General features: G+C 45.9%; 2 protein-coding genes across 3 annotated transcripts in view; one reads left to right on the top strand and one right to left on the bottom strand.

Moving 5' to 3' along the window:
* SIMC1 (SUMO interacting motifs containing 1) overlaps positions 1-2,050 on the top strand; it is a 46,334-nt gene extending 44,284 nt beyond the window's left edge. The window contains exon 10 of the mRNA XM_024742150.1: positions 1,201-2,050. Within this exon, the coding sequence (XP_024597918.1) occupies positions 1,201-1,463 (263 nt within the window). The 3' untranslated portion in view covers positions 1,464-2,050. The remainder of the gene's footprint in view (positions 1-1,200) is intronic.
* Positions 2,051-2,136: 86 nt separating this feature from the next.
* Positions 2,137-12,197, bottom strand: part of KIAA1191 (KIAA1191 ortholog) — a 14,278-nt gene continuing 4,217 nt past the window's right edge. For both annotated transcript variants that reach the window (XM_024742188.1, XM_024742189.1), the window contains 6 exons: positions 11,691-11,869; positions 8,447-8,567; positions 6,193-6,317; positions 4,035-4,141; positions 3,699-3,841; positions 2,137-3,591 (listed from right to left, as the gene is read on the bottom strand). In XM_024742188.1, coding sequence (XP_024597956.1) covers positions 3,383-3,591; positions 3,699-3,841; positions 4,035-4,141; positions 6,193-6,317; positions 8,447-8,567; positions 11,691-11,869 — 884 coding nt within the window. In that variant the 3' untranslated portion in view covers positions 2,137-3,382. The remainder of the gene's footprint in view (positions 3,592-3,698; positions 3,842-4,034; positions 4,142-6,192; positions 6,318-8,446; positions 8,568-11,690; positions 11,870-12,197) is intronic.

Raw genomic sequence — 12,197 nt, 5'->3', positions numbered from 1 at the left:
TTTTCTTGCTGAACCAGTTAAAGTTGCACTGTCGTAATCCTTCATGCTTAAATACTTCAGCTTGAGAATACGAATATCCCTACATAACAACTATGCGCCAGCCGCTCATTTTATCCTTGGTTTAGTATTATCTAACATGTGCCGATAACATCCTTTATAGGTGTGCAGTTTTGCTTTGGGCCAGGATTCAGTCAAACAGCACACATTGTACTTGGTTGTTATGCTCTTCAGTCTCCTGTCATCTAACACAGCTCCCAGCCTTTACTTGTCTCTCGTAATATGTACATTTTTGAAGAGTCCAGGGCGGTTATTTTGTAGGATGCCCCACAATTGGGGTTGCCTAGTTATTCTCTGGTGACCAGCAAGAACATGGAAGAGATGAGGATGTACACCCCTTTCCCAGTGCGTGATGTCAGAGGCAGAGACTTGAGCCCAGCCCTCATGGACTGACATTCTAGCTGCAGTGACAGTGCCTGACAGTGAACAAGCCAACAAAAACAATTATAGTTTTGGTGAGTGCAACCCAATAAATAAATCAGGTGCTGTGATGAAGAGGAACACTGGGGAAACGAGGGAAGCAGCTCACTCTAGTCAGGGAGGGCCTCTTAGCTGAGTCCCAAAGGATGAGAAGGAGGTAAGCATGCAAAGGTCTAGGGGAAAAGCAGTCCAGATAGAGAGAACAAGTGCAAATGCCATGATGCAGGAAGAGCTTGTTTCAAGAACTGGAGGTAAGATCCGGGTAGTAAGAAGGAGAGCAGGACTAGAGGAGACTGGCAGGCAGGCTGGGCCACAGAACAATGTGGAGTTTGGCCTCTGAAAGCAAAGGCAAGTATCTGGAGGGTTTTAAGCAGGGAAATGTGCTCTATTTCACTCTGCTACTGGAGGAGAACGGTCACAGGGGACAAAAGCCTTTGAGTAGAATTTGATTTTCTTAAACAACGCATGTACTACTCTGAAAAAAATTAAAATGACTTTGAAATACATTTTTTAATACGTAAAACTTGAGGTCCAAAGAGGACCAAGAACAAAGGACTGGAAATGGAGGTACCACAGGTACTCACATGCCCTTTGACTTGTATCCTAGTAACTCATCAAGTCTTTGCCTAGACCCTACCTACCAAAATTGGACTTCATCTTCCCAAGTCATAAAGGAATAAAAAGCAGTTCAGAACAGTTCCGCTAACCTTTTCCCTCTTGCAGAGCACTTACGGAGTTCAGTGATCGATCGAAAAGACTTAATAATCAAAAGGATTAAGCCCAAGCCCCAGCAAGGAGATGACATCACAGTGGTGGACGTGGAGAAACAGATCGAGGCCTTCCGCAGCCGCCTGGTCCAGATGCTGGGGGAGCCGCTCGTCCCACAGCTCCAAGACAAGGTGCACCTGTTGAAGCTCCTGCTTTTCTATGCCGCAGACCTGAACCCTGACGCAGACGCCTCTCCACAGGCCTGGAGCAGACCCTGAGGTCCTTCTAAGCACTGAACGCCAAGAATACCTCCTGAACTCTATCTCAAATTACTTGGAAGTTCTAAAAGTATAAAAAGTAGTTTAAAATCTTATAGGACCAAACCTATCTTATTTATCTGTAGGCTATAATAACTTTCTGTTTAGTAAATATCTTTTTTTTTATAATCCTATCCTAGCCTGTTCTCAGATATGGCTTAAATATATAAGGTGTATATATTTTTTAATAAATTATTTATCTATACTTCTTTTGAAACAGGTAATACTATATGCACTGTATGTTTAACATTTCAAGATGTGAAAAAAGAATCCGTGTGCTGAACAAATTCTAGACATCAATGTTATGTCATTCAAGGTACTGACAACCTGTTTCGAAAGAGAAAGAGATATTTGTTTCTCCCTAATGGAAAACAAACATCCTATATTGGACCTGTGATATTGCCTATGAATTTGACTTTGTGGCCAGTCTGTCAAGATCTAATGCAATGAAAGGGGTAAAAACAAAAGGATTGAGTGTGTTACAAAAAATCTGATGTTAAAAGCATACATACAATAAAAAAGCAATGGTTTTTCAAAATACCAAGTTTATCACGCTTCGGTTTCATGACTGCAAGCAGGCAGAATGGAATAACTACTCTTAACAGAACCAAAAAAAGTTCCATCCACATTTGAGAAAGTAGTAAGGATTTTTATTGTCAAAACAAGTTAAGAGATAACAAGCATAACAGAAAACACAAATAAATTAACTGTTCTGATCATTTTAGACTCCAGGGCATCTCTGTGGGAAGGTCAGCTCAGCTCCTTGTGTAGACACCATACTGTCCAAAGCAAAAGACAGCAGGAATTTGAGACAGTGTTCAAGACAATGATTGAACATGTACACAGTGAGGAGAAATGAAAAGGTGGTTCCCCTCGTCCCTTTCCTCAGTGAGGTACGTGTTTAGAAAGGTATGAGGCTCTTTTGGGGGGAAAATGATTGCATGCAGAAAATTTTTTAATTCTTCCACCTCCCAGAAAAGAATTTTTCAGGCCCTGGCCTGAACAAGAAACTCAAAATAGGGTGACACTAGTTTTGTATGAACCGCAAGACTATACTCGAACTGCAGTTGCCACTTCCTTTAAGAAAGTTTAACATCCATTTATCTATACCAAACCAGTAGACTGGATTTTCTCCCTTTGGAAGTTTTCAACCAAATGGGAGTTAAATTAATCTCACTTTAAAGTGCAACAAAGGATATGTAAGGCTAGTGTTTGTTCTGTGACACACAAAAGAGAAGCATCCCTCCAACAGCACTGGCCCAAGAGGTACTACGTAAGAACTGGCTGCAGGACAAAGTGATCCATGAGGTCTACCAAAAAGCAAGGAGATTCCGGTTTCAGCAGAAAACAGAGGGGATCCCTACCAAGGCTGGCTCTTAACTATACCCAGATCTCAAACAGATCCTGGGTCCCCATAACTGACAAGGCTGGAGCACACAGTGCCAGCACAGCCAAGAGGGCCAAAGTCATCTAAACTAGTCAGTGAACGCCTCTATGCCATGATTTGTCCATGCGCACATGGACAGTGGTAAAGGAATCAAGAAGCCTTGGTTTTGGAACAACACAAATATTATTTACCTATTAAGTAATGATCAAAGTTCTTGTGTAGGGTAAGTGATACAAAAATAGGTAATGAGGTCCCTATACATCACTGCTGAGGTTTAGTCTAACTTTAAATTAAAGCAGTACAAAATGGCTTCTTCCACACAAGGACAAGCTTTGCACTAATGTTTCTCAAAAGCCAATTATGTCTCCAGCTCTAGCCTCAGTTTGAGAGTTTTTTAAAAAGAGAAAACAAAACTTTTCCTATGTCAGAGCCAAGGTAAAGGGGAGCTGGGCTTAAGCCACCTCTATCCAGAGTCCCTGGAACAGAAAGAGCTCTAGAAGCCAGTGGGTGTGAGAACATTCAAGTCCCGCGGTTTTAGATTGTGGGCCCGCGGCAGCTGTTTCTTCCCTTCTATCACTGGGATGTCCATTTTGGGTGGCTTGAACACTGCTGGATCCTCGGCCATTCGGGTGGCTTGTGTGCGAATCAGTTCCATTGGAGAAGGCTTCTGGGCTCCTTTGTAGGCCTGGATGGCAAAACCTCCTACAGAAGTAAACCACAGAGCAAACGATTTCAAAATTAGTAAGAAGCTACCAACATACATGGTAAAATGCCCACCACTGCTCTCTTTCGTGAAGCGGCAGCCTTACCCGAATCAGACTTCTGGAGGGATCTTGGTCCAAAGACGCTCCATTTATCTGCCGAGCTTCTGTCTTTTTCCCCGCTTCCAGAATCCATGGTGCTAAGATTGGGGCCAGGTAAGGCTGTGGAAGAACCAGAAGTGAACCAGCCTCTGGAAGAGAAAGAATGAAATGGTAACACATCCTCTTCCTACACCTCTAGAAGTGTCCCACGCCAGGAGTAGGGACTGTCAGCTCCCCCTCCTGGCTCGGAAGCCACAGGCTGACCTCCCAGTGTTGGACGTGGCACTGGCTTTGCTTTAGCCTACGGCTACTGGGGGGGTGGGGGCTGCAGGAAGGGCTCACCTGGGCTTCTGCTTAGGGGACGAGTGGGGGCTGCTGCTTGGGGTGGACTGGGTGGAGGCCGGCTGCTTCTCCTCTCTTGTTATCTCTCCGCTCTGGAGCTTTAGTTTCTGCTCAGATGGGTAAGAAGAGAGGCTTTTTAAAAATCACAGCAAATACAAAACAGCTAAGTTTGGGTATAAACAACCTGGTTCACACTAACTTCAGGCAAAAGGAAACATGAAGAGGTGAAATAGTTTTGGATTATAGGAAGATATTCCTTTGATTCTGCCATACTAGAGTTCCATCTTTTAAAAAAACGTATTCATTCTATAGCATATCCTGAACATCTCTGTACTAATTCCACACCAGAGCTTTCGACTGTCCACATTGACCAACCAATAAGTGGACGAGCCAGAACCCCAGTGGCGGGCCTTCCTCAACTGCCCTCTTTGCCGCTACCGCGCACACCCCGCCATCCCCAGCCTCTCAGCGCCAAGACTTGGCCGCTAACCCCTCCAGCTAAATGCTCCCTCTGTGCAGCCCTTCCTTCCCATAACCAGTCACTCCAGCTGCCCTCAGCGTTGTAAACAGACATCTAACAGACAGACCAGCAGTCTAGCAGGGGAGACAAGCCTACTTCTCACTGCTCCTAGGTCAAGGCTTCCATACGGTCTCCGTGCTCCGTGTCTAGTACACCAATGCTCAGCCCAGGCTATACTTCAAACAAATGACCGTGATGAATTTTCTCAACACTCAACATATCAAGTTACATGAGCTGGCATTTCAGCCATCCTCATGTTCTACTCCTATGGCCAAGATGCAGAAGGTGGGCCAGATTCAGTTCCACCATTATATGGGGTGAACTGTGCAAATGGAATTCAGACTGACACCCACCCTGGAAAGTTCTCAGTGTCAAAGGCTGACAGTGCCCCTCTCCGGAAGGATCTGTCTTGTCTGAGAGCTTAAGCTGGACACCAAACCAACCCTGACCCGCCACAGCAGTGGTTTTAAGTTTAGTGTGCAAACATCATCCGGGATGCTCATTACAAAATGCAGCCATCCACAACGTCTCATATCCCTGCCCACAGGCCACTAACCCCCAACTATTCCTCCTCCATGTATTGTATATCATGATCCTCCTTGTGAGCCCCTCGGGAGCCAGATTCTCAGGCAACTCTGGAATATGGAGAAAAACCAACAGGAAATAGGGCATCAGGAGACTTGATTTCAGGTACTATGACTGGTTAATAAATACATAACCCTGGACCTCAGCTTCTTCATTTATAAAACATGGATGTATCTATGTCAGAGGATTAATAAGAAGATGAAGTGAATATGAGTGCTTGATAAATCTTAAAAGCACTATTAAGTATAAAGTGATATTCCCTGAAAGAAAATCATTTGAAACTATTTTATTTTATTCATACAATTATTTGGTCATTATTAACCTTACTGAAAATTCTCCATTTGTTCCAATTTTTAAAATGAAAGCAAAAACATCCCAATTCTATATTTATTTTAATTTTTAAAAAACTAAACATAGAGCATAACATTCCTTTCTAGCCAGTGTTACCTCTGTTGAGGTTGCCTGACTCCCATTTCTCGCCCTCAGAGTCAATCACCCTGGTACATAGTGACCCACGTTGGCTTTGTTGTTCATAACGTGCTCACACATATCACCTGTGTAAGCTCAGAATCTCATCTGACCCTCCGAACTAGAAGTAAGGGAAACAGTAAGTTTTATAGATGGATAAGCAGAAACTACGAGGCCAAGAGCCCGGGAGCTTTCAGCTAGAAAGTGCGACCACAAGGGGGACTAAACCTGCTCTAAATTCCTTGCTCAAGCCTCTTTCCACCACTCTCCACACCCCCAACTAGCTGAGCTGGTAACTTCAAAACCACAGCCACACCTCAAGCTGTGAATGATGAGGGTTTTGTTTTTTTTTGCGGTACGCGGGCCTCTCACTGTTGTGGCCTCTCCCGTTGTGGAGCACGGGCTCCGGACGCGCAGGCTCAGCGGCCATGGCTCACGGGCCCAGCCGCCCCGCGGCACGTGGGATCTTCCCGGACCGGGGCACGAACCCGTGTCCCCTGTATCCACAGGTGGACTCTCAACCACTGCGCCACCCGGGAAGCCCGAGGGTTTTGTTTTTTAAAAGTTCCTAAGAAACAAGCTTACGTGGAGTGCTTCTGCCACTCGAAGGTACTTGGTCTCCTCGGTGGTGAGGCCCTTGTGGGGTGTGTAGCCAGCATCTCTCAGCCCTGCCTGTTGCTCAAAACGCTGAATGCTCTCCTGGGTCTGTTCTGGGAACAGAGGAGATAACAGTCATGCCCACCCCCCTCTCCCATCACAAACTGGAGGAGATGAACACAGATATCCACTGTTCTCCCCGGGAGCAAGGGCATACACACTGGCCACCCGAGAAGGACGCCCAGACAGGCATCGTGGCAGGAGTTCTGAACCTCACACGAAGCCTAGGCAGAAAGAAGCCTTCCCTTACAGCAAGCTAAAGAGCAGGTTACTCCTAAAGGGACAGCCTGATAACCTCCAGGGAAACACTCCTTACCTTCCTCTCATTCATACCCTAGGACATTTTCTTTGTATTCAGAAATGCAACATGAAGAAGGCAGCTGACATTCAGAAACAGTGCAAGTTCTCCAAATATAAAGTTTCCTCAGAGATACTCACCACCCTCTTTACGATCTTCACCAAAGAGAAATGGGCCACGTTTAGGACAGATGGCACCAAAGTAGCAACTGGACCCAAACCAGAGAGAATGTGCCTTGAACTAACCAAGGTCTACTGATCCAATGTTTCCTGTGTGTGAAACTGCCCACCACAGTGCCTGGCACAGCAGGCAGACTCAACTCACTATCAGGGCAGTCTGACCCGATTATCTTGTCATCAATGTCAGTTATACCTGGGAATGACTGACAGTGGAATTTTTGCTTAATCTGTACACACACTATGTAATACACCCCCATGTACAAGAATGTGGCAGCTGAGGACCAAAAGTCCAGATGCCAGATGTCCTTTATGACTTAGTCATTCCCCTTCTAAGGGACTAGTTTATTTCCAACAGAAATAGAAGCAAAGGAAACATACACACACACACACACACACACTAAACGTATAAAGGTGTTTTCCAGTCTTGCCATGTAGTCACTTGAAAATTTTAAAAGCAGGAAAGGATTTAATGAACACGATACCTGGTATTTAAAATGCCAGGATTTTAAATGCAGCTTTTTTTTTTTAATTTATGACTACAGCAACATGAAAAGTTCATCGTAATATAAATTGAAAAAATACTGATAGAATGGTTTGTCTATTAGATTTGCAATTATATAAAAATATGCATATATGTGGAAATGACTAAGCCAAATAAGTATCTGAGTGATAGTAATATATACTGGGGCGCTATAATGTTCTATACTTTTAGTAAACTCTATTTTCAATAAAGAAGTTACACTGTTCTAAAAGAACAATGACTAAGCTTCCTAACACTGCCAGGACACCTTCTCAAGCTTGCAAAATACAAGCAATAGTTGCTGATTCAAACAGTGCATTTATGTGAATAAGAAAAAGTCCAAGTAAGAGTTTGGACTTTTGGTTCCTGGGTGAGTTCTTCAGGAATTGCCCAAGACTAACTGATGCCCTCCAGAGCAGATAAACAAGGGCTTCCGACATCAAAACTGAGCCAACTAAAGAGAACCTCTACGTGCCCTGCCCCTGGCAGAGGCTGCTGCTGACAAGCAGAGCTGTATATCTAATAATTGTTAACTTCCCACTAGAAGCAACTAGAAGGGCCCTCTGGAACCAACAAGTTTAGTTAACTTGTAAGATTTTTTAAAAAAATTCAAGCTCTCTTGTTTCCAGTCTTATCAGGACCACAAATCACACATTCTTAAGACCAAAGACACTTGAGGCACCAATCTTGTCTCAAGATCCAAGAGGAGGAACAACTTTGAGCCATTTAATTTAAAAAAATAAGCGCAGGGGCGGTGGGAGATGTCTCAGTGTGTCTCCTTCTCCAGCAGAGCTTGAAACAGTATCAGCAGCCACTCCCGGCCACTGAGCACTGGTGCCATCTAATCCTCCCCTCCACCTGCCGGCCAGATTCCCCATCTCACAGAGGAGGAAACAGCCTCAGTAGTTAAGTAACTTGCCCAAGGTCACGCTGATGGATATGGGAAAATAAGGCTGTAGCAACGAAGCAGCAGGAGCGCACCTAAATCAACTGAGATGCTTAACGTTGGGCAAGTCTTCCACCTAAATGTAGCTTCGACACTGGTGATGACTCAGCAGCCAGACTGACCTCTGCCGGGCCGGGTTAGGACAGGTTAAGGCAAGTGTGTCTGCAGAACTCCCGCAGCTAGTTGTAGGAAGCCTAAACTCTTCCCCGCCCCCAGTTCTGAGAGCGCAGAATGCTTACTTGTGATCAGAGAACTCATGATGACATGGGTAGCTTTAGCCTTCACCACGGGGACCTTGTCCGCACCATCAATGGCCGATGGCAGGGCACAGGATGAGACGCTGGCCTCTCCTTCCTCCACCTGTTCAAGAGGGGCAAGGAGGCACCTGAGCCAGACAAGGGAGTCACACGCCTCAACTTACTCCTCTGGGAGTCATCAGATACAGGAGAAAATATGTGAAGGGGGGCTTGGTTGTCCACACCCAATTAGATATGTATTATCCATAGTAACAAAAGATATGACATTATACGAATAGCCTGTATTTATAAAAGTGGGAGAGCCAGAATTTGAAGCTCTGAGCTCTATTATCTTTCCAGATTATGTCTGTCCAAAACACAATATGCCCCTAAGGATACAGAAGAAACAACTATTACTAAGCATTGACCGTGTACCAAGCACCATGCTTGCTTTTGCTTAATTAATCACTGCATTCGCTAAGTGGTTCGCAAATTTTGCCAAGCACCAGAATCCCCTGGAGGGCTTGTTAAACAGACTGCTGGGCCCCAACCCAGAGCTGATTCAGTAGGTAGGGCTCAAGAATTTTGTTTCTAACAAATTACCAAGTGATGCTGATGCTGTTGGTCCCTGAGACCACACTTCGAGGACCACTGCTCTAAGGGTTCAATAACGGTCTTTTAAAACAAACCAGAAAGTCTACGTAGCTCCTCAGCTTTAACATGAGAGAGCTGGAGCATGCTGCCTTCCTTAATCTAAACACCTGACACCGTGCTCAGGACTGACTGGAAGCAGAGGACTGGGTTTTACTCTTTGTTCTCTACTTCTCCAAAGGAATCGAGAAGAAAGATGGTCAGAAAGGAGGGGAGTAGAAGGAAGTATTGAAATGTATCCCTGTTACAAAACAGGATTTAAACTCTTCAGCTGTGACCTTACTCGAGCAAAACTTGAACCTCTGCTTTCTCACTTGGAAGACGGCTGACGATTGGGACATGGATGCCTAGGGCATGGATGGTTAGGACAAACAAAAGAATGCATGTAATGAGTCAAGTTGAGCTCTCCTTAGAAAGGCCAGTTGTTCCAAACTGTCAGCTGTTCCAGCTGGGACACAGCAGAAAACTGGAAGCCCATTCTTTGCCTAGAGAAGCAAGCAGCAGCCTTCATAAATGAAGAAGGTAGTGGGCTGCCCTCCCAAGAGCTATCAGGAGCCTTGCTTCTTTTCTGCTCCCGTCCCTTGAGTCTGCTGTTTTGGCATCACAGGCAGGCTGCTGGGGCCCTTTCCCCCTAGTACCGCCAATACTTTTTACACAAAATGTTTCCACCTCAACAACTGACTGGGTCAGATTTCAGTAGAAAACTGATATAGGGAACTTGCCCCAGAGCTGTAGGGGGCACTTTCATAGCAAGGAGCGCCCTGTTCTGAGAGCTTAATGGTATTGGGGGGGCGGGGGGGAACACTACACTCTTTAGAAAGGAAGGATCACATACAGCTCTGCCAAGGGAAGCTAAGCCCGGAGCCAGGAGTCACAACATCAGCTCCACACCTAATATGTGCCAGGCCTTTCAATCCTCTTTTTTTTTTTTTATAAATTTATCTATTTTATTTATTTATTTTTGGCTGCGTTGGGTCTTCGTTGCTGCGCGCGGGTTTTTTCTAGCTGCGGCGAGTGGGGGCTACTCTTCATTGCGGTGCACGGGCTTCCCATTGTGGTGGCTTCTCTTGTTGCGGAGCACGGGCTCTAGGTGCGTGGGCTCAGTAGTTGTGGCTCTCGGGCTCTAGAGCGCAGGCTCCGTAGTTGTGGCGCACGGGCTTAGTTGCTCCATGGCATATGGGATCTTCCCAGACCAGGGCTTGAACCCGTGTCCGCTGCAATGGCAGGCAGATTCTTAACCACTGTGCCACCAGGGAAGTCCCTCCAGTCCTCTTTTATTTAATGCCCACGGCACCTCCATGACAAAGTATTTTCATCTCTCACACAGAGACACTGTGGCTCAGGGGTGAAGCCCAAGCTCACAGCTGGTGCACAGACTGTTAGGTGGCTCACACCCAGGTCTGCTTAGATAGCTGCTTACTGGTACTTGCTGTCAGGACCTAGCTGTCACACAGCTCAAAGTGCAGTGAAACGATAGCTGCCGCTTAAAAGGATTCATCTGAACTGGGTGGGCCTAGCTTATTCAGGCAACAGGACCACCTTTCTGGCATTCTTGGTGGTTGGAAAGTCAGAGGCGAGAGAGACACAGTCCCTGCAGTCAGGAAGCACAGGCTTCAGAAACAAGCCTGCAACAAGCATGTCAGAACCCATGAAGCCCAACTGCACAAAAGGGCTGTGAGAGCAGATCAGTGTGTAACGAGGTATGTGTGTGCATGTCAGGAGGGCCTTACAAAGGAGGCAGCTCTCACATAGGATGGCAGTGGGGAAGGGCATCTGAGGCAGGAGGGACAGCATGAGGAAAAGCACAGCATATGTTCAGGAAAGAGCCAATTTTTAATCACTCAATGAGCATCTTTTTGCAATCACTTTATGCCAAGTCCTCTGCTAGATACTGTAGATGGAGTATGAATCAGACAGGGCCCCTGCCTGCAGGAAGCTAATGGAGGGCAATGAAGTAACACAGGGATTGTAACAGGGGTCCACAGTACACTGGAGACCTCAAAAGGAGGGGTGATAGTCTTACTGGGAGGACGGAGGAAAATCACAGAAGAGATGGTTGAGCTAAGACTTAAAGGATGCCATCTGTCAGGCAGATGAAGTACGAGGATAGGATGGGGACTGTGAACATTCCAGGCAATCGGAGCAGCGAGAAGCAAAGACTTAGAGGCATCAAATACCCTATTAAATACAAGAAATCTTAGGTAACTTGCATGGCTGGATCACAGAGGGTGGGGGGTGGATTTGGAGGGGAGGGAGCGCAGACAGGACCTAGACCATGCAGAGCCAGACTAAGACTAAGGAGCTTGGATTTAATACTGTGGAAACGAGGGTGGGGAGGACGGGGAGGAGAGGGATGGAGAGGTTGTATTTCAGGTAGAAGACACAGCCAAAAAAAAAAAAAAAAAAAAAAGACACAGCCATTCTAGTTTTGAATTAAAAAGGAAAAAGGCCTACCAACTCTACAGAAAATATAACATATATAGGGATTGGTGGCTGCCCAATTCTATGGGTGTCAGGAACCGCTGACAGCTTCTGGAGCAGAGGAAGGAGAACGAAGGGGTTGGGCCTGCCAACAGCAGTCAGCGGGGTCAGATACCTTGGCGAGGTGCTGATACTTGCGCTCTGGAATCACTGGCTTCCAGGGGATGCTGCCCATGTCCGATGGAGGAGGAGTCATGGGCGTAGGGTCCTCGAGGGCATCATCATAGCTGAATGCCCGGCGGTACATCCCGATGGGCAGGGACATCTTGCCTAGAGGCCCACTAGGCTCAAGAGCTAAGAACAGACACACCTGTCAGGATGGGCTCATCAACTGAACATACCAGTAGCTTTAAATTAATCTGTAGGCAGGAAAGCTCTGAAACACTCTTATTCTGGGACAGAGCAAGAAAAGCTCGTTCTGGAAGAGCTAATCCAGTCAAGGTAAGGTAACTACAAATTCCTTCCTCTCTGCCTGACACTGGATTCTCCACTTAGCCCACACAGCAGCCCTAATTCATTTTTATGGATTAGGAAACCAAAATTCAATTTCAATTTACCTGAGCAAGGTCACATAACTTGAAAGTGCAGTAAGGAATCAAAACCCAAAGCAACCTGATTTCAA

The sequence above is a fragment of the Neophocaena asiaeorientalis genome, unplaced genomic scaffold (assembly GCF_003031525.2).
Source record: "Neophocaena asiaeorientalis asiaeorientalis breed wild unplaced genomic scaffold, Neophocaena_asiaeorientalis_V1.1 scaffold259, whole genome shotgun sequence".
In the NCBI taxonomy this organism is placed as follows: domain Eukaryota; kingdom Metazoa; phylum Chordata; class Mammalia; order Artiodactyla; family Phocoenidae; genus Neophocaena; species Neophocaena asiaeorientalis.
The sequence above is the reverse complement of the archived record's forward strand: the minus strand, read 5'-3'. Positions and strand labels throughout refer to the sequence as shown.